This window comes from Lycium barbarum, chromosome 2 (genome assembly GCF_019175385.1).
Source record: "Lycium barbarum isolate Lr01 chromosome 2, ASM1917538v2, whole genome shotgun sequence".
In the NCBI taxonomy this organism is placed as follows: Eukaryota; Viridiplantae; Streptophyta; class Magnoliopsida; order Solanales; family Solanaceae; genus Lycium; species Lycium barbarum.
In genome coordinates this window covers 19,656,296-19,681,717 of record NC_083338.1, presented here as the reverse complement: position 1 = coordinate 19,681,717, position 25,422 = coordinate 19,656,296, and the positions used below count along the sequence as shown (strand labels likewise).

Here is a 25,422-nt window from a genome sequence, read left to right as displayed (position 1 = left end):
TCTTTAAAGGCTTTAATCCTATTCCGAGTATTTTAGAAAGGTGATTTGGTTTGTATTTGCTATTTTGAACTGTTTGGAATTTGTTTGGATTTTGAGAACCAAAGTTGTGTCCGCGCAATGATTAGACGTTATGCTATGGGTGTCAATATGATATATTTCTAATGGGTCGCGGTTATGTATGCACTTAATCTCTAACAAACTTTCTAATATTTTCCAATAGTTAGAAAGTATTTCTTTTCATGATTTTCCCAAATGCAGAAAAGTTATAAATAAGGTTGATTAAAAATGCCAAGTAGAACTCATCTTATTCCTAAGCGAGTTCATTAAACGAGGGTTAGCGCCCCGAGTCCTTGTTATATTATTTCAAATCACACCCTAGTTCATCTTTCCAAATAAACTAGGGTTTGTGCATGAACAAGTGTTTGCAACCACTTATAGAACAATGAATACGAAAAATAATAAAACACATCACAACCCATCATATATATATACAATGTTAGATACCCATTACATAGCACCCATCATTTGGGTCCACAAGTTTGATTAAAGGAACTACTCACACATTATGGTGTCAAAAGTAGTAAGCAATAAATGAGACATAAAGCTTACAAATGTAATAAAGATGGTGGAAAATGGAATCTTGTGTCTTCACTAAGCTCCAAAAGGGGAGTATTCAATGCTCACCCACCAATGGGACTTTTTAAGTGAGTATAATAAAATCTGGATACAAACAAAAAACCTAAAATGTTCTTTAAATAGGCTCCAAAAACGCAAAGCAGAAAACTGACAAAAGTGCCCCCGATAGCAAGATCGACAGACCGACGATCGTTCAACGATCCGTCGAGTGTTTCATCCTTTGTACCTTCAGCACTGTGTAACGTTCAACGGTGCCATCGACCAGTTCGCCGCTCCGTCGAGTATTCCGTCTTTTTCTCCTTTTGTTGAGAAATCCTGTTCGACGATACAAACGACGAACCGTCGATCAGTTCGACGCTTCGTCGATGCCTCCGTCCTTTGTCGTCTTCAACTTTGTCATCACTGGAAAATCGAGCTTATCGACGCTTCAAAGGACGGTTCGTCGGATGATCGACGGACCGTCGATTCTTCATTTCTGGCTAATTTTTCTTTTGTTCTTTGCTTTTTGCTTTTGGGCCATTGTTTTCCTAAAACACAACAAAACATATTAACGAGAACCAGACTTACTAGAAAACAACCAAAATTCATAGTAAAAAGGCGTCGAATATGCCACAAATCTGCAGCACATCAGGCATGCTCATGCTCTGAAAGTGCGGGGTATAACACCGTACATCTCGTCTCCAATAAATTATTTTACAAATTCTTTGAGGTTATTCATGATATCGAGTTTACAGTAAAATGAATTCATTAATGTTCTTTTTATCTACACGTAACAATTTTATTGATGATCCTTTACTCCAACAACATTTAGGAATATTCCTCGAACAATCCGATATCATCGAAGTGTCTGGGTGAATTGATATATATACTCTTTTCCTACTTTCTGAATTTAGAATTCCTTAAACACTTTCTATCTTTTCATTTTCTTGGAGAACATCTGACTCAGTCTTCTTCTCCGACAAAGCAACGTCGGAGCTCCGCCGAACTAGAAAAACCAACGGCGACGCACAAACCATTGCTCGTCCCCTCTCCTCTGCCTCCTTCTTTTTTCGTTTTCTCGAATCTCCGATGTTATCCAGATAAATTCCAGATCTTGTCGGAATCGGGTCACACACCACCACTGCTCTGCATTTCATCACTGTTTTCCCTTTGCTCAATGTTTTTGGCTGGAGTTTTTCGCTGGGATTTCATCGCCCGTATCGTTCTATGTTTGTTGCCATAGTCGTTTTTCAGATCTGGAAACGACCCCTTCCCCGCAGCCATTTTCTAGCTAAGAGAGCTGCGAGGGAGATGGATCCGGTAGCGGAGCTTTAAAGTCGCTGCTGAAGTCCGTCGGTTTAAAAACGCAAAACAGATCGGAATCTCTACTCACATCCTCTTTTCTTTATTTCCTCCGTCCCTCACATCTGCCTTTTTTTTTCATTTGCTCGAATATCCAATGATAGCAAGAGAATTTTTCAGATTTGGCTGGTATTCGCCGGAATCAGGTAACGCACCCACTACTCTGCGTTTCATCACGGTTTTTTTCCTTTACTCTGTGTTTTTGGCTGGATTTGTTTTCCTGGAATTTCATTGGTCCTTCGTGTTTATTGTCCAAATTAGTTTTTCAGATCTGGAAATGTCCCTCCCCCGCTACCCTTTTCGGGCCAAGAGAGCTGCAAGGGAGATGGATTTGGCGACGGAGCTTTAAAGCTCGTTGCCGAAGACCGACGATTTTAAAAAGCAAAAAAGATCCGAATCTATGCTCACATCATCTTTACTTTATCTATTTTGTCCCTCACATCGTCACACCGCCGTGAATCTCACTGGAAACACACTTAAAACTTTCAGACCTAACTGAAAATTAACCGGATCTGAAACTCACGCCGGAGAATATATTTTTCTAGCCAAGTTGATCATCATTTATACATTGTGTAAATAGTGTATAATTAGTGTGTATACATTATACACTGAGTATACGTCAATTATACGTTTATTATACACTAGTTATATATATATATATATATATATATATATATATATATATATATATATATGAAATGTATAATAAAAGTATATATAGTGTATAATATACATTTTGGCTGCAATTTGTCTTTTGATTTTATGTTGCCATCCTGTTGTCAATATTTCACAGGATGGCTATTTATGTCCTTTAATTGAAAATGGAAACACTTTGAAAATTTTCAGTCTCATAAAGTCTTTTTAAATAACCCGTTCTTTGTTATACTTGAGCTCTACTCATGGTCCTGATTCCAATATTTAAGCGCTATTTTTTCATTTAAAAATAGATATAATTGAAGCTCTCATATTGCAGGCTTTTCAATACAAAATATGCCCCGTTTCAAATATGAAACATCTTAATTTTCCAACCTTGTTCCGTCTTTATTTCAATGTTTGATCTGAAGAACGACTCCACAAATAGATTCGTGGAATAATTAGACAACTTCTATCTGAAGTGTTAAATTGGAACTACATCTATTTTCTCAACGATATAAAATTCTACGTATCATTTTTTAGCACATCTAACCAACAAGTTCTACTTCTTGTCATCCTACAGAATGCTTGGAAGGGTCCTACAAAATGACGAAGAAGTTAACTTGCTATCAAAAGGAATACAACAACATCACACAGGCCTTGGCATCTGCAACAATTTCAAGAACATTCACAGTCTTATGATAACAACGGCCTGAATGAGACAACTCTTCAAATGCCCATTCGTCTGTAATCTTGAGTTGTACGACGCTTGTCCACTTGAGCCTTCATTTCATCACCCATTTCTGGAAAGAAATTTTTTCGCTCCCCGTCACCTTCTTCACGGTCAAATATCACACCTTCCCACGAGGTTCTAGATTTTCCTTGAAGTGATTGAGCAGCTACACCCACACTTAATCTCGTTGAAAGAAATTTGGGATAAAGTGCAACTGAAGAATGATTATGATGAATTTCTCAAGCAGTGGTGAACATCTTCTCTGACAAATATTTGGAGGAAATTGGTGAAGGAAGTTGTGCATAATAATACTAAATTAACTATCAAGCAATTTTTTTTCTAAATTGAACTCCTCACGGGTCTTTGTAGAGGGAGGCCAATTGCTGGAGTTTTCAGAACTTGTCCTTGAAGTTCTAAGCTCATGATATCAATTAAGTGCTAAGCTCATTCCAACCTTGAGTTATACGAAGCTTGTCCACTTGAGCCTTCATTTCACCACCCATTTCAGGAAAGAAAACTTTTCGCTCCTCGTCACCTTCTTCATGGTCAAATATCACACCTCCCCACCAGGCATCTTGATAATACAAATCTACACAGTTTCCATAGTTAAAGGCCATTTTCCAAATTCTTGTGGAAGTGGCAAATGCCTAATCACACCACGACGATGAACTGGCCTAGTTTAGTGGGTCGTGGGTCGGGTTAAAATAGTGGAAACGGGTAATTTCAATTGAAATCGGGTTATTTGGGTGGATTTGGGGGTTTCCGTCAAATGAGGGATATTTTTGATAACTTTAGTAACGACATGGGCAAAAATAGCCCAACTTGTAATGGAAGATAAAACTGACCAATAAATGAAAGTAGAGAGGTAATTTTGACCCTTTTCCCAATTATAAAATATTTGATCAAACTAAGATTGCTTATAAGCCGAAATGTCATAAATTGGGGATGACCAACTTAATTATAACTTTTGACATGTTGGCTTATAAGCACTCCAATATTTATCAAACGTGTAGTACGCTTGGGACCAAATTGAAGAAATGGCTGACATGCAGAGAGCCTCTCCAAATTGTAATCTCCACTGGATTCATTCACATTGATTGGGTTTTTAACTAATTTTGGGTTTGAAATCCATAACCTTTTCAGGGTTATTGTGCTTTTCTCGTGTCAGTGTGCTTAATATGGTATGCTATTTTGGCACTGAACTCTACGTGGCAAAGCAATGCAAAAAGACCAATTTTTTTGTTTCAACAGTTCAAGAAAGGATTTTTTTTAAGGCAAAGAAATAGAGCCACATTATGGAGATATATGATAGCTAGAGGATAAGCATGGAATCATGGAAAAGGGGTAGAGGACTGAAAATTTCACACTTCTATTTGAGCGTAGAGTTTGGAGGAATACTATGAAAGAATAGGACTTCATTGGCATCATAACTTTTAGGTAGGTATTGGAAATAAATCAACTTTTGGAGTCATATGTAATGTGGATAAGAGACATTTGAGACTTACATTTTCGAATATTTATAGTTTTTTGAGTCAGGAGGAAATGAACGACATGACTAAATTGCATGTTACAAGGAGAGTTCATTGAGACATAAGGGTTAGGTGATGACTGAGAAGTAATTGAATTCCAAGCATTGGGGAATCTACATGAAAAAGTATACTGTATATATAGGTGAAAGTTATGTTTTATGTGTATATAGTAAATGTTGAACTCCTTAACACAAATCAAAGACTTTGCTCAGTGGTAAAGGGGTTAAATTTTCATAGAGCATGTAGGTTCAAGTCTTGCTTACAACATTTTCTTGTTTCTTTGAAATTTTTGAACCCCCTTGGCAAAATTCACCATCTCATGGAGATGGGGAGTGACAATACATAGGTTGTTTTCGTTGAAGTCATATTTTCACAAGCTTCTCGTGAGGGATAATCAAATTTTCTATATACTAGAAATCTTTGTAGGTATGACAACATATCATAAATCGAACGTATTGAGAGAAAAAAAAAAAACAATCATGTGAACATCTATAGAAAAGTAAACTAATTTTTTGAACCCCTTTGCAAAAATGCATCAACTCAGGGAGATGGGGAGTGAGAATAGATACACTGTTTTTATTGAAGTCATATTATCACAAGCTCCTCGTGAGGGTATAATCCAATTTTCTATATACTAGAAATCTTTATATTTATAGGTATGACTAGCAAACAAAGCTACCATATCATAAATCCAATGTATTGACACACACACACACACAAAAAAAAAAAAAAAAAAAAAATCACACACACACACAATCACGTGAACATCTATTAAAAAGTAAACTAATTTTTTTAACCCCTTGGCAAAAATCCATCAACTCGGGAAGATGGGGAGTGAGAATAGATATGTTGTTTTCATTGAAGCCATATTATCACAAGCTCCTCGTGAGGGAATAGTCAATTTTTCTATATACTAGAAATATTTATATTTATAGGCATGACTCGCAAACCAAGCTACCATATCATAAATCCAATGTATTGACAAAAAATGACAACACAATCACGTGAACATCTATAGAAATTGAACTAACACGATAACATAAGTAATAGCCTGTTTGACCAACATTTTGGGAGTCAAAAGTGCTAATTTTAGAGAGTTGTGGTGTTCCGCCAAGTCTCTAAAAAAATTGCTTTTGACTATTAGAGAAGTTGTTTATAGAAGATGGAAAAGTAACTTTTTTCCATGAGCACTTTCTGAGCTGTGGTTAAAGGTAAGTATTGCCAAAAGTATTTTTCAAATTGATTAGCGGCAAACACACACTTTTAGCCTATTTGATCAAATTTTCAAAATCTGTTTAATTTGAAAAATATTTTTTTATCAGAAGTGCTTGTTCGAAAAAGTACTATAAAAACAGAATTTGTAGGTAACTTTTTCAATTTATACTCGAAATTAAATTTGCAATAAAAAAAAAGGATAAATTTTGCCCGCCAATGGACGCGCTAGTAAAGTAGAGACATTATAGTACTTTTCCAATATTAGACACAACTTCAACAATAAAAAAAGACCTCTTCTCAAGTACTCAGCCCGTCCCAATTTATGTGACACTTTTCGCTTTCCGAGATTCAAACTGCATGAATTTGATTAACATTTTAAGATGTATTTTTTCACCAAATTAATATAAGAAGAATTGCAACATACAGTACTTTTCATATAATTTTCAAATATATAAATTTTAATCTTAAAATATTGAGTTAATCTAATCCAATTTAACTTCAAAGTTTAGTCAAATTAACTTTTGAAAAACGAAAAGTGCCACGTAAATTGGGACGGAGGGAGTACTCAAGTTCAATGTTCCATGGACAAAACAGTCCAATAGTATGACTCTATTTCTTTGTCTCATTAAGATTCTTTCTTGAACTGTCGAAACATAAATTTGTTGTCTTTCTGCACTTTGCAAAGCCACGTTTGAATTCAATGCCAAAATCCCAAGATTAAGCACACTCACACTAGAAAAGCACAAATACCCTGAAAAAAATTAGTTCAAAACACAATAAATGTGAGTGAACCCAGTCTAGATTACTACAATCTTGAGAGGCTCTCTGCATGTCAGCAAATTTAGTTCCAAAATACAAACCCCACCTGTTTCCCCTCTTATATATAGTCAGCATTTGCTGTATCTGAGCTGCATTTTCTTTCTTGGGGTTCTTGAAAAACAAAGAGGGCAAGTTTAATCTGAGAGTGAGTGATATGGCTGATGATTCTTCAGAGAATGAAATAGAAGATGGCCTAAAAGATTATGGAATTATGCTCATCAATCCTCCTTCTTCAACTGAAGAACTACTCAATCTACTTGATGTAAAGATTCAATTTTTTTCTTATTTACATACAAAGTAGTGCTAGCTTTATCTGTGCTTTTGATTTATTTTTTCTCCGTGTTTGTGACTTAATCTTTATAACTGGCTTTGTTATTCATGTCTTACATACTCAGTACATTTTTCGTACTGACGTCCCTTCTTGTGGACGCTGCGCTCATGCCCGCAGGTAGATAGGGAGACGGATCAGACCCGTAAGTATTCTATCAGCAAATTCTCAGAAGCACTCCACTTACTTCGGAGCTGCAGTCTATTTGGTATTGTCCTTATGATCATTTGTATTCTATGTAGAGGCTCGTAGACGTGTGTGTACAGTTAGATGTTTTATAGCTCCACCGGTTCATATTGTTGTATAGTATATTTGTGGCCTTGTCGGCCTTATTTTGAGCTCTTGATACTTTACTGTTAGCCTTGCCTGCTTTATGATATATGTTATGTTGTGGCGACCTTGTCGGTCCGCATATGAACATATGTGCTGAATGATCAGATATTTCTATGTTGGGCCTTTTCTGTGTGCAGGTGTTCTTTGAGTTATGGTTTATAATGTTCAAAGTGACAGATAAGTCATGTGGTTCCCGGCCTACGGGTCTGTTATGCTGATGAAGGACTATTTTCACTGTATATGTTATGCTGCACGCATATCTCAATTTATATTTGTTATCTTTATGTGCAGATGGAAATTGATCGTAAATGGATGTATAATAGGACTTATCCTAATTGTGCATGGTTGAGGGAGGAATTTAAGGAAGGGGTAGCTGGATTTATTGCTAAGGCGATGACACTTGATGATTTTCTTATTGAAGGGACAATTAGGTGCCCTTGTGAGAAATGCGAGTGTGCCAACTATGTTTTCACAGTGGTTTAGGGAATATGTAAGTGTTACTTATATTTATCATGATTTACACTTGATTCAATAATATGTATTTCAAAATTCTGAATTTTCTTAATCTTTATATAGGTTCATAATCCAGTTAATTATGACGTAAATGGCTGATTTTTGCGTGATATAGCTTGGGGACCTGATGCGAAAGCCAGAAAGTTGTCTAAGTATTCTGTCAATGGGTACATGTTTCATACGGAAGAGTGGTCTAAGGGCAAGAAAACCAATAACAGTGGGGTGTGGGTGAAAGGTGATGGTGATGTTGACTATTATGCTGTGCTTCAAGAGATTTTAGAACTTGAGTATCCTGTTGGTTGGCCAAAGAAAAAGTTGGTACTCTTTCAGTGTAAATGGTATGATCCAACACCTAGGTCAGGTACAAAGGTGCATCCTCATTACAAAATAGTTGAAATTAAGCACACGAGGGGGTATGGACTCTATGATCCATTTGTCATTGCACAAAATGTGAAACAAGTGTATTACACACCTTATCCTTTGTGCAAGAATAAGTCTGCATGGCGGGTAGTTATAAAAACAAAGCCCGTGGGTAGAGTGGAAGTAGAGGATGCATTAGATGTAGCGTACCAAAATGATATTTCAAGTGTTGAAGAAAGGGTGGATGATGAATTAGCAGGTGAATTACAGCATAGCGAAGGCCTCTATGAAGAATTTGATCCTTCGGAACTTAGATTAAATCTTAACGATTATGGGGAAGGAACATCCAGGGTAAACGAGGAGAAAGACTCAGCCGATGAATATGGAACAAGCGAGGAAGAATTACTTGATGAAAATGAAACAAGTGATGAGGAAGAATTGATGAATGAATATGAATCAAATGAAGAGGACTGAGTTGTTAATAATAATAGTTATTTTGTTCCTAATGACATGTTCTTATAGATATAAATATGTAATACTCTCATATTTGAGATTTATGTCTCTGCTGATTGAAAACCTTTATGTTTACTGCAAATGAAGATGGTTTAATTTTAATGCAGGTTCATTCCCTCATATGCCGGGAATATGGTTACATCATCATTTAAACCATTTTTCCGTGATGCTTGGGGTACATACAAGGCCATTCCGTACGATGTCAGAATGCTAATATGGGATCAGTTTAAGGTACATGGCAGACAAAGTGTATTTATGTAATACCTGATTTTCGATTGATCCAGTGTCCAAAGTTTTAGGCCCTTGGGTTTGATTCAGTTCAACCATCAAGAAAGAAACAATCTCTTTTGTAAGCATGTTGAAAGCTGCAGTAGCAGGGCATTGCTATGCCTGATTGAGTATATTTTAAAAGCTAACTCCTCTTTGAAAGTCTTATATTTGAGGAATTGTGTTCACTTTGGTTGATTTGTTAAAGACATGATTTAGTTAAAAATCAAATTTTTGATGAGATTAGAGTAAAATGAAATCTCAGGTGTGTCCATTTTGCTCTTGACCCAAAGAATTTGTCACTCTTTCTTTTAAGAATTAAGTATGCCATGTAGTAAAATATGGTAGAGAAGCATAACCTCTAAACTTCACCTCTCTGTCTCGTTATTCTTAATTCCTCAAGGAATAGTTTATTTACTCTGTTTTGGCTCAAATAGGGTAGCATGGTAATTTCAATATGATAACTTGTTAACTATAAGCCTAAAGAGACCACTTTATACTCTAGATGGAAACTAACATATGAGTTAGTTCATGTTTTTATGCAATGAAGCTTGCTGGACACATAGCCTATTTTACTTAGGATTTTGTTTCCTTGTCACTTGAATTTCCCAATGAAGGAATGCATCTCCCTGTTGCCCTCTGATTAGATCATTAAAGATAGGAGTTATGTTAAGATATTTTTATTACTTGTGTAGAGTTGACATTTCAAATTTTGAGTTATAACAAAGGGGTTGAACATTTCATGTTTAGTCCCTATTGGTTTTCCCTTTCTCTGAAAAATCTGCTTCTTTTCTCAAAACAAGTCTTGGTCACCTTTAGTAGGGATGTATATATGGATTTTGCGTAGCTTGACTGATTGTTTCAAGGACAAGTGTACCTAAATGTGAAGTAGGACTTTAAAAGAAAACAGTTTAAGATTCTTCATAGCACTTGACATTAGAAAAAACAGGATGTATTATGCAAATATGATTTATAGCAATGCTCACGAATCTTCTGTTGGTGACTGGTACCTAACTGACCAAAGTGTATTTTGCAGACAAAGTGTACATGGCAGCCTCGTTATGAAAATGAAATCTATACCATTTTCGAAAAGAAGGTAACTTTGCGGATTAAAGAACACCTATATAATGCCAGAGATCTCAATAAGAAGCCTGAATGGTTGCGGGGTGATGTGTGGGCTAAATATTTGGTGTATTGGGACACTCCTGAATTTAAGAAGAAGAGTGAAAAAGCAAAGAAAGCCCGATCCTCTCAAAAGGGTGGCTCGTTGCACACCGGAGGTTCCATGAGTTTCATGGGCCACCGACGAAGACTGGTAATTTAGCCAATAAATTTTCCTCCTTTTAAATTGTCTAAACACTATTAAAGTTTTATCCAATTATTATTTTTTAATTTTGCAGCGAAAGTTAAATGGGGGAGAGACTGTGCCTCTTTTTGAGGTTTTCGAGGAGACACATAAGAAGAAGAAGGGGGACGGTACAAGAGAAGGATGGGTCGAGCCACATGCTAAGGAGACATATGTAAGATCTTAAAACCTAAATTTCAAAATGGCATCACAATAAATGCAGAGACCTTTCTGATGTTGTGGGGCTGACATCTCTGTTTAAGAAGCTTATAAATGCTAGTATATTTCATTCAACAATGATGGTGACTATAAATAGTACCTTCAAATCTGATTTCATATTAAATGTTTAGACAAGTACATCGGTTTTGCCTATGAGAACTTGTTGACAACAGTGGATCCAACAAGGATTCATCAAGCTTGCTTTACTAAGATAAAAGTGATACAAGAAGCTTGACACCAAGATAAATAATGGCGATACAAAGTATACTTTTAAGGAGCCTTTTAAGCATCAGCATTATTTTTCCCTCCTATCCCCGAACAATTGGGAACTTCTTGAACTATGTAAAGTTGTAAACGAGAAAAAAATAAATAAAGATAGGCTTCTGATTTTAACTTGTCCATTTTTGTTAGAAACTAGAACTCTTAACATTGTGAGTTTAATGCGAATAAGCTTCTGATGGAGTCTGTTGGTGCTCTATCAAATGGCTGCTACTTATTTATTATTACTGGTATATAATTTGAAAATGTCAGTTGCTTATTTAGCTATTCTACTTGATATTTCTTTTGTCGCACATAAGAAACCACATTTAATTTCTCCAGCCTTCATTTTGCCTTTAGTGTAAGTAACTTGAGAAAATGTATTTATATAATGATTTTTTTTTTCCAGGAAGGCTTTCAAAAAGGTTTGGAAGATTGGCGTCAGACCCAGCCTGCTTTAGAGGATGGTACCTCAGTCCGACCATCGCCCACGGATATGACTTCAATATGGACACATGTGGCAGGTGGTCCAAGCAAAGGTAGAGTCTACGGGCTTGGAGTTCTGCGTTCCTCGTCTAGGCGTTCGCCGTTCTTGTCCAATGCTCCTACTTCGCAAAATATGGAAGAAATGGAAGTGATGCACAGGGAAATTGCAGAGCTGAAGAAAAAGTGTGAAACTTCTGATGCTAAGCTTGCTAAAATTGAGAAGTTTATGATGAAGCACATGCCGCAAATGTCTGATGACGACGAAGAGACCGAATCTGATGACAATTAGATTGTAGTTGCTGGTTATTGTTTTTAATTGTGATGTTTAGACTTTTAGACTTGAATTCTCTTGGTTGTTGGTTTGGGATGTTTAAGTTATTTCGAATTGATGTTTGTTTGGGATGTTTCAAATGTTTGAATGTTTAGACTATTTCTTCATGTTTGATTGGTTGCTTCAACTGTTATAGTTGTCTGGTTGGATTCTTAGGTTCTATAGTGTTGTGTTTGTAAGCAGGTGCAGCTAATAAACAACAATTTGCTGTAATAAGAATGGGAAATTCCGACTCCAGTAGTCGGAAAATTCAAACAAAAGTCTGCAGAAAATTAAGATTTCCGACTACTGTAGTCGGGATTTACATAATCATATTTCCAGAAAATTAAAACTTCTGACTGTAATAGTCGGAATATTAATTAAATAAATAATTAATAATCTAATATTCCGACTACAGTGGTCGGAATATTAATAAAATAAATATTTAATAATTTAAATATTCCCACTACCGTAGTCGGAATATATACATTTATTAAACAATTATTTTATTAATGTCCCGACTACTGTAGTCGGAATATTTAAATTTTTGTATTCGCCTCTTATTTTACATCGACCGACTATTGTAGTCGGAAAATTTTCAACTACTGTAGTCGGAAAACATTTTCCGACCATCCATTTTTCTACTACCTGAAAATGGTTAGTAGGGAGTCGGAAATCCTTATATGCCGACTACATTCGAACTACAATAGCTGTCGGAAAATCATGATTTTCTAATAGTGATAGCACCTAATAAGGGTATTAAAGGTTTTTCTAACTGATAATAGAAGATAAAAGAAGCAAAAATATATTAAATTAAACGCATACGGTTGTCGAAATTAAAAGAAGCAGAAAATGGGAAAAACGGACAAGCCTTCTTACAATAAAAGCTTGCTGAAAGCCTTAGTATGTCCACACTATTAATATTTGTATCTGTGATTGGGAAAGCGAGCAACTTCAGCCAGTAATATGTATACTTGTTTACTGTATAGGTTAAAATAAGTCACTATAAAAGTGAAAGATTGTTACCAATTTTGTGATGCCCTACTCCAAATAGCTTGTTGAAAGAATTAAAACACCAAATTTAGACTTCATAGCGAATGAAGAATGGAATAGACATATATAAAATAATAAACGTCACATTCAAATAAGAGCTCACCTGATGTATTGGGTGTAAATCTACTTTTGTATAGTAAAAAAGCTGAACAAATTTGTTTGTGGTATTGAAATAAATTCATTTGAATGTCATGGATCCCCTTAAACGGGAGTTATCACATCATTATAATTACAAAATCAACAGCCTCGTAATCTCCTGCACAAATTTGAACTAACCATGTGTTTGAAACGGAGGGGACACGAACTACCCTGTCTCATATTTTAGACATTGTATATGACATAATCACAATTTGGAAACTATCAGGGGAGTTTATTGTTTCCTCTGTTATTATATCTTCATCAAAACCAGTAAATTAAAAAGTGAAGAGTTTTGAACATGGAAACGACAAAATTTGTAAAGTTGCGTTAGAAGATGCTCTTGAATCTCATATTGAATTTCATTTTGTAAGTCGTTTGTAGGAAAAAAGAACAAACATAATGAAAATAGAAGCTAAAGGTAAGTTGTTACATACCTGCTGAGTTTGTTTCCCCCCGGTGGTGAGGGGTATGCATATGTTTGATGTTCATTTATAGTAGATGGTTAATGAGCAAAATTTAATGGAAATTCATCATTACTGCTATTGACTTAAAGAAGGAGAACAGAGAGGCAAAAACGTTGCAGAAGTTGAGAACGTGTAGAGAAATATTACAGGTTGAGGCTATTAAATTAGGCGGGATGTAGTAAATATTTAAGGTTATTACTTACTACTTTCCTTGAGAATTTGAAATGTGCCAAAGTTTAGGATGTAGGAAAAGGAAAAATGCCATAAATTTTGGGATGAGAACGTGGGGTTTAGGATGCAGGAAAAATGCCATTAATTACTACTAATTGGGATGAGAACGTGTGATGTAGCAAAATGGCATAAATTTTAATTGGGATGAGAACGTGTAGGGATTTGAAATGGGTTGTGGGGTATTAAATTTCGTAGCCCGTTTAGCATTCATTAAGGTGTAGAAAATATTTAGACAATGAGGTATTAAATAAGGCATTCATATCAATATTACAGCATTCGACTGGAACGTGAGATGGTTTCAACTTTTGTTTGTATTGCCACCTAACTAATGAGAATTTAGAAAATGATGGAAGTCATGAATGATTAGAATAAAAAATATATAGAAAATAAAAACATATTAGCAATTGGTATCCAACACGGCTAAAAACCTCTCTTAAATTCTTATAATCAGACTTTAATTTGCATCTTTGGTGTGTTAGGAGAGAGATTTTGGTTATAGTCAAGGGTAAAATGATATTTCAACTTTTAATTTAGAGGCTTTCCACTTTTAATAATATATGATGAAAAAATAGCGCTTAAATATTGAAATCAGGGACCATGAGTAGACCTCAAGTATAACAAAGAACACATCATTTAAAAAGACTTTATAAGATTGAAAATTTTCAAAGTATTTCCATTTTCAATTTAAGGACATAAATAGCCATCCTGTGCAAACATTGACAACCGAATGACCACATAAAATCAAAAGATAAATTGCAGGCAAAATATAGATTATACACTATATATACATTTATTGTACATTTCATATATACACTTTTCATACAATTATACACTCAGATCTACCCTTTTCAGCGTTTAGTCAAACATTGTTAACATGCAGGCGTACCACCTCCCCCTTCTCTACGACAATTCGTCAACCCAGGGTTTCTGCCAAGAGTTTAGATGCCCTTGAGTCCTTATGTCTGGTCTACAACAAGTACTTGTATTTATTTTTTATAGCAACAAACTTTAAGATTACAGTTGACCATCCTATTCCCTCTTCCTTGCCCTGTCCAGTTAGCAGTATCATCTTCATGATTTACACAGAGCTAAGTATTTCTTTATACAATATTCCAGTTATCTAGTTCCTATGGTTTAAATTTAAAAGTGTTTACTTACTTCTGCAATTGACATCATAACTGACAGTGATGCATATGTATTATCCATAGTCAGAAAATTATGACAGAGCAATTCATTCAGAGTTATTCAGATGAAAAAATTTCTACTCACTCAGTGAATGAGCAAGTCAACATTTAAAACTTTTAACAGGAATAGAAGAAGCTTGACTGCATAATAATTAATTCAGTGAATCACATACACTTGATCAAGTGGCCACCAAATCCTTACTCTGCAGCCAACTAGCTCCTCGCCATGCTCACTGACAACCTTATCCGCAGAATCCTAAGGAAAAGATGATAGAGATGCTCATAAATCTAGAGAGCAAAAGCTGATACATGCAGAGACGAGGTGGAAGCATCGACAAGTATGCACATCAGATTCCTTATTGGTGAAAAGTCTTTTCTCTTAAGTTACAACTGGTAACTTCTTTATAAAATTTCATGACATTAGCACTGTAGCACATGTAAAGGACAGTCACATTGAAGATAGAAAAAATAAAATATCCTCTTCTCTTAAGCGAAATAGACAAAAGCAAAACTAGTTTTCAGCACATGAATAACCTCATTGGCAAATTTTATGGAACATTCACTTAAGTGAACACTTAATGAAGGTTGTCTAAATCTCATTAACTATAAGTTAACTCTAATTAATGATAGTAAATGTTTACCTCTTCTTGTGCACCATCATTCTGACCTATTTTGTCATTTTTCTCCTTTTGGCATCTCTTTATAGAAGTCATTATTGGAGTCTTCTCCTCACCAGATGAAGAATACAATCTTTTGGAGATTGAACATTTAGGTGAACAGCTACTTCTCTTTTTAGTATTTTTTCAACAACCCTTCAAGCGAATACGGCCTTTTGATCTCCTTTCTCCACTTAACCAGGCATTTTCATATCCTTCCTCTGGTTTATTAAAAAAATTAGGTTTCCAACCTCATTTTTTTTTTAAGCTTGTGTAGCTTCTAGATCTAGTTCTTTTTTGGCCGCATTTATGAAACCCAAGTTTTCAGGTGGGGAAGACATCCTTGATTTTGTACTTCTCTGCTGCTTCATTGCATCTCAGTGTTCTGATTCTTTTAAAGTTGTATCCGTCTATAGAACGACGTCATCGACCTTGTGCTCTGGATCATCTTTCCCTGGCAAGTGAGATGGTTGATCTAAGGTTAAAGCAACTCTCTCAGGTGCAGCATGTGGTGCAAGCTCACTAGGGTCATCGTTTGTGGGCGACTTGGAAGATCTAGGTAAGGGTGGACAAACTTTTCCACCATAACTAGCATTGTGGGAAAGCTTTTCAGAGTCATTATTGATCAACGTCTTAAAGGAATCGTCTACAGATCGCACAGAAATTACAACAGTGCCATTTGATGCAGCAACTTTAAATCCATATATATATATATATGGCACTATTGTAATTTCTGTGCGATTTGTGGACGATTCCTTTAAGACGCTGGTCAATAATGACTCTGAAAAGCTTTCCCACAATGCTAGTTATGGTGGCAAAGTTTGTCCACCCTTACCTGGATCTTCCAAGTCGCCCACAAATGATGACCCTAGTGAGCTTGCACCCCATGCTGCACCTGAGAGAGTTGCTTTAATCTTAGATCAACCATCTCACTTGCCAAGGAAAGATGATCCCGAGCATAAGGTCGATGACATCGTTCTAGAGACGGATACAACTTTAAAAGAATCAGAACACGGAGATGCAATGAAGGGAACTGGGCAACAACGAATGAGTTTTTAAAGTTGCAGTTTATTCGTATGTTAGGGTATGATTTCATGGAATCAAATAGGCTGTCTAGATCCCTGCAGTTGTTCGTTTTCCGAAGTTGACAAGATGCTCAGCAAAAACAATCCTATTGAAATTTCATAAGAATTGATGTATAGTCCAATTGCTTCAGTTTCTGCATTGAAGAGGACAGAAGGAAAATGAAAAAGGCAAAAAGAAAGTGGGTTCAGTTTTGGTTAAAAGACAGAAAAGCCCTCAAACTTCCTATTTTTTAATTGGCTGGCAGGGGTAATTTGGTGAATAAAAAAGTGGGTACATTGCTATCGTACAACCTTCATGTTATAGGTTAGCAAAACCTTATATATATATATATATTTCTGTACAACTTGTGTATAATGAATGTATAATTGACGTATACTTAGTGTATAATGTATACACACAAACTATACACATATTATACACTATTTACACAATGTATAAATGACGATAAACTTGGCCAGAAAAATATTTTCTCCGATGTGACTTTCAGATCCGGTCAATTTTCAGTTAGATCTGAAGGTTTTAACTGTATTTCCAGTGAGATTCACGGCGGTGTGATGATGTGAGGGACGGAAGAGATAAAGTAAAGATGATGTGAGGAGAGATTCCGATCTGTTTTGCTTTTTTAAACCAACGGTCTTCGGCAACGAGCTTTAAAGCTCCGTTGCCAGATTCATCTCCCTCGAGTTCTCTAGGCTTGAAAAGGGTGGCGGGGCAGGGACGTTTCAAGATCTGAAAAACGAATTTGGACAATAAACACAAAGGATACGGCCGATGAAATTCCAGCAAAAACTCCGGCCAAAAACACAGAGTAAAGGAAAAAACAGTGATGAAACACAGAGTAGTGGGTGCGTTACCTGATTCCGGCGAATATTAACCAGATTTGGAAATTTCTCTTGCTATTATCGGATATTCGAGCAAATAAAAAAAAAGAGGCAGATGTGAGGGACGGAGGAAATAAAGAAAAGAGGATGTGAGTAGAGATTCCGATCTTCAGTAGCGAACATTAAAGCGCCGCTACTAGATCCATCTCCCTCGCAGCTCTCTTGGCTAGAAAATGGTGGCGGTGAAGGGGTCGTTTCCAGATCTGAAAAATGACTATGGCCGACAAACACAGAACGATACAGCCGATGAAATCCCAACGAAAAAATCCAGCCAAAAACACTGAGCAAAGGGAAAAACAGTGATGAAATGCAGAGCAGTGGTGGTGTGTGACCCGATTCCGAACAGATCTGGAATTTATCTGGCTAACATCGTAGATTCAAGAAAACGAAAAAAGAAAGAGGCAGAGGAGAGGGGACGAGCAGTGGTTTGTGCGTCGCCGTTGGTTGCCGTAGTTCACCGGAGCTCCCACGTTGCTTTGTCGGAGAAGAAGGTCGAGTTAGATGTTCTCCAAGAAAATGAAAAGAGAGTGTTTAAGTAATTCTAAATTCTGAAAGTAGGAAAAGAGTATATATATCAATTCACCCAGCCCCTCGATGATATCGGATTGTTCGTGAAATATTCCTAAAAGTTGTTGGAGTAAAGGATCATCAATAAAAGTGTTACGTGTAGATAAAAAGAATATTAATGAATTCATTTTATTGAAAACTCGATTTCATGAATAACCTCAAAGAATTTGCAAAATAATTGATTGGAGACGAGATGTACAGAGATATACTTACATTGATTTAGGTCAAAGCAATTGAAATTCTCCTTTGACGAAGCAAATCTGAAAGATACATATCAAATTCATCACAAACAATTTATTACTTATGACTTTAACTTGCATAAAATCTAGCATGAGAAGCACGAACAAGGAAAATATGTTGAGCAACACTAGAAAAATAAGTTGTTAAAAAGAAAGCAAGGAAATAGACAGTTAATGGTTTGAACGAAACCTAATAGTGTTCTTTAAATACTTGATTGACTTACTTATTTCAACACATCGAACAATCCATCAATATAAAAGGACCAATGTACCCTTGAACTATCCAACACAATCCATCAAGATAAAAGGGCTAATATACCCTTGAACCATCCATCGAATAATCCGTCGAGATAAAATGACCAATGTATCCTTGACGGATTATTCAATGAGATGAAAGACAAAAATATTTTTTACTTGACTCAATAATTACCTGTTACGTTTTGTCAATATTGTTGCTTTTTTACAAGTTACTCATTCTCATTCTCAAATATCCAAAGTGAATTTGCACAAGTATCTCAAAAATGAAAATTGAACATCCTCACTTGCTCATGGTGGAATTCATCGCCACAATCCCCCTCTTACACACGCAATCATAGACTTAGAGGATCAATTGACTATATCTTCTTGGAATTTGTAAGTCATCTCGTGTTTCACCCTTTTATGTTTACTTTGTAATCATCTATTATCTGTCTTTCTATGTAACCATAAGAAAGATTCACCACATTAACTTGCATTAAATGTAGGAGCAATTTTATGTGATGAATGTCTGTAAATGATTTTATGTGTAATGCTATGTAATTTACATGTATTTAAGTTTACCGAGACACTTCTATGATATCGAATTATTCGAGGAACCCCAAATGTTATTGGAGTAAAGGATCATCAACAAAAGTGTTATGTGTAGATAAAAAGAACATTAGTGAATTCATTTTACTGAAAAATGTCATGAATAACCTCAAATAATCTGTAAAATATTTGATTGGAGATGAGATGTACATTACATCGATTTAGTTCAAACCAATTGAAATTCTCCTATGACGAAGCAAATCTGAAAGATACGTATCAAATTCATCACAAACAATCAATTATTGATGACTTTGACTTGCATAAAATTGAGCACGAGAAGTACGAAAATGGAAAATATGTTGAGTAACACTATAAAAATAAGTTGTTAAAAAGGAGGTGAGAAAACAGATAGTTACTAGTTTGGAAGAAAATTAATTGGTGTTCTTTAAATACTTAATTGACTTACTTATTCGACACATCGAACAACCCATCAATATAAAAGGACCAATATACCCTTGAGCTATCCATCACAATCTGTCAAGATAAAAGGACCAGTATAGCCTTGAACTATCCATCACAATCTGTCAAGATAAAAGGACCAATATACCCTTGAACCATCCATCGAACAATCCGTCAAGATAAACTGACCAATGTATCCTTGACGGATTATTCAATGCAAGATAAAAAGACTAAAATACTCTTTACTTGAATCAATATTACATGTTACGTTTTTTATGTATTGTTCATTTTTCACAAGTTACTCATTCTCAAATCTCCAAAGTGAATTTGCACAAGTATCTCAAAAATGGAAACCTCACTTGCTCATGGTGGAATTCGTCGCCATACACGCAATCATGGATTTAGAGGATCAATCGACTATATCTTTTTGGAATTTGTAAGTCATCCCATATTTTACCCGTTTATGTTTACATTTTAATCATCTATTATTTGTCTTTATATATACACATAAGAAAGATTCACCATAATAACTCGCATTAAATGTAGGAGAAATTTTATGTGATGAATTTGTCTAAATGATTTTAGTGTAGGGACTGGATCACCTCCAGTACCAAATGCTCCAGTACATTTAGGGATGGCACTTGGGGAAGGGGGAAGGGAAAAGGCATAATAGGGCAGGGCAACAAGCAAATGGGGCGGGGCAAAGCAGGGCAAAATTTAATTTTTGAAAATTTTTAATAGGGCAGAGCAAGGATTCAGGTTATATTTGGGTCGGGTAAAAAGGACTGACCCATTTTTTCATGCTTGATTTTTACCCATTGCTTACTCTTCTTTTTTCTCGTCCAGTGCATGGATGGTAACCCATCAAGTCTCAAAATACCGGTATACTAAATCACTAGGGTCATATGATTATTAGAAGCATAGTTTAAATTAAATCTTCGTGATTAATTTATTAGTCATTAGCTCCTATCTGATGACTCATTTTTCTGAAAAAATATTTTAAAATATGATTTATTTTAGGTAATTTATTTTTTATATTGAAATGGTTAATGATGTCACGCCCCGAATCATGACCAAGGCATAATACAACACTTGGTGCCTAACTGCATGTGACCGAACGAACCTATAGGCTGGTTGAATCAACATGTGATATCAAAATAGACAATAATAACGAAATAAGACTAACACATGCTGATCTACTAAAAGTCTGACTGAAAAAAATAAGTTTCAGTATGGTAGTACACATACGTTACATACCCTATAGAATAAGGTTATGTGGACTCTTTGACCATGGAGCTATAGTATAAGGATGATGGTTCAGATTTAAGACCCCACGAGGTATCATGTTATGAAGTTAACCGCAACATGCATAAATTGTCCACGGTAGTTTTGAGCAGGAATAGCCTAAAAGCCAACCACCTGTAATACTAAAAAGTCTAGACTTTTTCAAGGATATATATTTTTGCCATATGATCTATGCACATGACTAAGATGGGACTGAGTGCGATAAGAAAACCACGAGGACAACATTGAATTTTTAGGGATAGTTTTAAATTATTTAAGTTTATTCAGATCAGACCTAGAGAGTATGATGTTAGTAAGTTACTACAAGAAGCAGATATTACTATGAGATAAAAGATATGAAAATTCCCTCTTAGGTTATGTGATTAAGTATTTATTCTCGATGAGGATAGTATGATATAATTTTGAAAGTGTATAGGGAGTTTGGGGTTAGTTGTTCCAATTTCTTGTTTGAGACAGATGGAATTTCCCTAAGTGTGATCCATGTCTATAGTTCAGAAAGATAGTATACCACCCCAGAATAGAGTCATATGAGGAGGAAAAGTTTGAAATAACCTTATGCTTCACTTTAGTACTCAGAGAATATGATGCTCGCAAGTGGTTAACAGAAGCATAGTAAGTAAGTTTGAATAGATACGGTGAATTAGAAATTTTCAGCAGAGTTAGTAGAAGTATGATTTGAATTACTTAGTCAAGTTAACACTAGTGAGTCAGTAACCGTCTGAATACACTGAAGGCGTATTAGAACCCAAAGGGTTTAAGTTAAATTCGAGATATAGAAATTGGTGAAAGAAGAAAACCATCTAAGCAGTAAGAGAGCAAGCTATAGAAGAAGAGCCTTTAAGAATTATCAGAAAAGAGTTTTCCCCAAGACTGACAAAGCTAGTATGCCAGTTATGTACATTAGAAACCCGTTCATTTAAGTAATCCAGTTTTCCCACTAAGTAAGACTTTCATGAAGTAAGCCGAAGAAATGAGTCGTCAGTATTTTAGAGGAAATTAGCGGAACCACTAGATGACCATTTATCGCTAACTCGAGGGATCCACAGGCTTTAAACGTCAGCTTTTGAAGCAAAGGGGTGATATTGTAACACCCCGTACCTTTAACTTAAGTTTCACCACGATTCTAGACTTAGAAAACCAGATAGAGAACACGAAAATTGGAATTTTCTCTTCAGTTGTCAGATGGGGATTTACGCCCCAGAATACGGACTGTATTTCAGTATACGGCCCGTATTTCAAATCTTAATTTGGCATCTAGTCACTGTGCATTTTGGAATTTGGCTTAGGGAATATATATTGTTAAATACAGCCCATATTTGATGGTCGTATTTGGGAAAGAGGTGCTACAGTGTTTCTATCCTGTTGAACATGCTTAATTACGGTCCAGGTTTACGGACCGTAATTGAGAATACTGGCCGTATTTTGTTTCGTATTTCCCACTTCGCACCAGAAACTATAAATACCACGTTTCAGTCGCCACTTCACTTCTTATCATGTTATTTCATATCCCATGTATTTATCGTGCTTTTATACCCATGTCCACGTTCTAGCTCCTAAGTGATTTCATATTATGATGTTGACGTTGATAAGGATCGAAGGGAAGGTAACATAATAGTTTAAAGACTAAGAATCTTACGGAACGCACACCTATTCCTTGGACAAGAGGAGAATGCCTTAAGTGAATTACTTATTTCAACTCTAATGGTATACTACATATGTTTTCACATACTCATGTCCATGATAGAATTATCCAACCATCCACCTATAGAAATAGCATAAAAATAATGTTGGTAGGCAATAATGAGAGTAAGTCAAGATGGATGTCCTATCCACGATTCTATGTAACTAATGCTTATGTTCCTCTAGCTAATGTTTTACGATCATGATGAAATGATTCCTTTTTCCTTTTGCTAAGTATCTATGCCTTGTTATGTTCAAGGTGACTTTCTACCCATGTCTTAGATGCTAGAAAAACGAAGTATTCATGCCTATAATCCATTCTTTCATGAACCTTATTTATAAAAAGGGCGTTTACTCACGGTGATAAGAGTAAGCTATGTTGAACCATGTCCCATTCTTTCGATATATCTAAATCCTAAAGGTAATGTTTTATCCATGCCCTATGTCTCTGACTCAAGAGTGAAGCCTACAAATTGTGCTCCATGCAAGTCACACTTATGTCTTAGTCTTACTTCAATGCTCATGAACTCAAGTTCATTCGCTATGGTATGCAGGTACTCATGTAAATGCCATGTTTCTCATGTACCCATGTCCCATGTCATGCTACTCACGTATTCATGTTTTATGCCATATTAATCCCGTTTCCATGAATGTTCCATGTTACGTCCTTCCGTTTGATGTACGCATGCCACGTTTACGTTCTAAGACAAAGTGCCTCCTATGATTCAGACGAATGCTTCCTCGCTCTCAATCCTTTATGATCCGCTCACGATAATAAGCAAGGTATTCCTATCTATGTTTTAGAGCAAAAAAGAGTTCCTTTCCTTCACCTTATGGTACTTATCTCAGGAGTATTCTACTCAGATTCGACGTATTAATGTCATGCCTATGCTAGAGATTTATGAATACGTATGTAGGATCATATTCCTATTATATGACTCAAATCTGTCTCATTCGCACCGAGTTGCGCTCACATTCAAAGCCTAAGTCGTACTCATATCTTATATGTCAATTGTGATGGTGATATACGAACATCTATGATCAAGCCTCTAAGTGTTCAGATCTCATCTTCGCTCAGCATACAAATCCCCTGCTATAACAATCATGTTTTCGACATTCAGATCTCATGTTATGATATCCACGTTTACACGTATTCGTATCTCATGACAATTTAGCACTCACGTATTCATGCCAGACAATTTTCATGTATTTATGTCCCATGTCATGCTCTTCATGCCTAGATAATCATGTAATGTTCGTGCCTATTTTCCAGTACTCATGTCATTCGTGCCTATGGATTCTCTTCCAAACCCCATGTATAATAATCATGTAATCATTCAGCTAATATCCGTGTGTGCAGGATAGCTCAGTATTCATGTTAGCCACATTCAAGATCCAGAAATCACGTTATGTCATATCATGCGTATTAAGATACCCTATGAGTTGTGTGTTGGTAATTTAGTTAGCTGGCAGGCGTTTGAGAAATGTCGTGAGGGTTTGAATTATGAAGGAAGTCATGCCATAAAATTTTGTAGATTCCAGAGTTAGTAGCGATTCTTAACCACTAGTCATAAATCGAGGACAAATGTTTCACGATTCCCATTCATGTAGGTACTACTTAGTTTCGTGTTTCTATGTAATCGCGTAGTCAGTTCTCATGATCCAAGACCATGTTCCCACGTAACCATGTCAAGCTCTTATGTTTTATGTCATGTTTCTTTCACGTTCATGTATTCAAGCTATGTCCAATCTCATTCTTGATCATGGCCCATCATTCGAGGACGAATGATCCCAAGGGGGAGATATTGTAACATCGCAGATCTTCGGGCTAAGGTTTAAGGCGTAAGGTGGGGGGTATAATGGAACCAATATGGGAGATATAGGAAGTTTTTTGAAAACTAATCAAGTCATAAGAAGAGTCTTTAGGCAAAACAAAGTTGGAAGCCACTCTACGGGGCATGTTTTCAATTGAGTTTGTAGAAGGTCTTACTTCCAGTGACCATAACGCCTTTATTATTTGATAATTTGGGAAAGCTTCCTCGATGAAAGTTGTAGAGCTTTGAAATACCTTTCCGACGATATATTATAGAAGTCTAGCGGACATCTGTACAAAAAGTTATGGCCATTTTACTGAAGAGTCGCAAAGCAGTCTAGAAAATACGACCCGAAATACGGCCCATATATTAAAATACGGACCGTATTTAATGACCATGTGATTTTACAACCCAGAACAATATATATTCGTCCATATTAGTCCAAATCATTATTTTTCATTCCTTCAAGCCCTAGAACGACCTCCTACCTTCTCCCATCATCAATAACACCAAGGTAAGCATATTCTAAGCCTTCTAAGTCAATTCTAGCATGTATCCATGGATTCTAATCAAGAATTCATCATTCTTAACATAGGGTTTTCAAGAAAACCTAATTAAAGGGAGTTCAAGACTAGGCTTTGGGATTCTTCTTTCAAGAACAGATTTTTTTATACAAGTTTGGAGCATTACCAGGTATGTCGGGTTGCTATCTACATGTGGGAACATTATTGTTCTTCCCCACGCCTCTTAATCCATAAAGTATGAATCCTTACGAAAACTAGGTTTTCTTCTATACCATGCTCATGACAACCCTAGGTCCATGTCCATGATTATATTATGCATGAATTGCTATTATTCTATCATTGTGTTCTTAATAACTCCATATGATTATTGAGAATCAGTCCGTAATCCATGAAAACCCACATCTTGTATTCCATGGGTTCTTGCATGCATGTTTTTAACTAAAAATGATTATTTCATGAATATCCTACATGTCTACAAGTTTTCATGCAACTATATTATATAATTACTTTCATGCCA

General features: G+C 35.9%; 1 protein-coding gene and 1 non-coding gene across 6 annotated transcripts; both read left to right on the top strand.

Annotated features, from left to right (window-relative positions):
• Positions 1-6,706: 6,706 nt before the first annotated feature.
• Positions 6,707-11,992, top strand: LOC132626297 (uncharacterized). 5 transcript variants are annotated; one of them, XM_060341113.1, is made up of 8 exons: positions 6,707-7,168; positions 7,355-7,442; positions 7,859-8,057; positions 8,144-8,418; positions 9,061-9,184; positions 10,257-10,535; positions 10,621-10,740; positions 11,452-11,992. In XM_060341113.1, exons 4-8 carry the CDS (start codon positions 8,252-8,254, stop codon positions 11,815-11,817), a joined length of 1,056 nt encoding a protein of 351 aa, XP_060197096.1. In that variant the 5' UTR covers positions 6,707-7,168; positions 7,355-7,442; positions 7,859-8,057; positions 8,144-8,251; the 3' UTR covers positions 11,818-11,992. The 5 variants fall into 5 exon arrangements, with proteins under 5 accessions (XP_060197096.1, XP_060197099.1, XP_060197100.1 ...); XM_060341116.1 differs by lacking the exon at positions 7,355-7,442; XM_060341117.1 differs by lacking the exon at positions 8,144-8,418.
• Positions 11,993-20,478: 8,486 nt separating this feature from the next.
• Positions 20,479-20,564, top strand: LOC132629655 (small nucleolar RNA snR60/Z15/Z230/Z193/J17). Its single transcript, XR_009578415.1, has one exon. It is a non-coding gene; the product is annotated as a small nucleolar RNA snR60/Z15/Z230/Z193/J17 (small nucleolar RNA).
• Positions 20,565-25,422: the final 4,858 nt, after the last annotated feature.

Coding starts and splice junctions, on each gene's coding strand:
- LOC132626297 (XM_060341116.1), top strand. CDS start 8,252: ATGTTTCATACGGAAGAGTGGTCTAAGGGCAAGAAAACCAATAACAGT. Junction 9,185..10,256: donor TAATATGGGATCAGTTTAAG/GTACATGGCAGA, acceptor TGTATTTTGCAG/ACAAAGTGTACATGGCAGCC. Junction 10,536..10,620: donor TGGGCCACCGACGAAGACTG/GTAATTTAGCCA, acceptor TTAATTTTGCAG/CGAAAGTTAAATGGGGGAGA.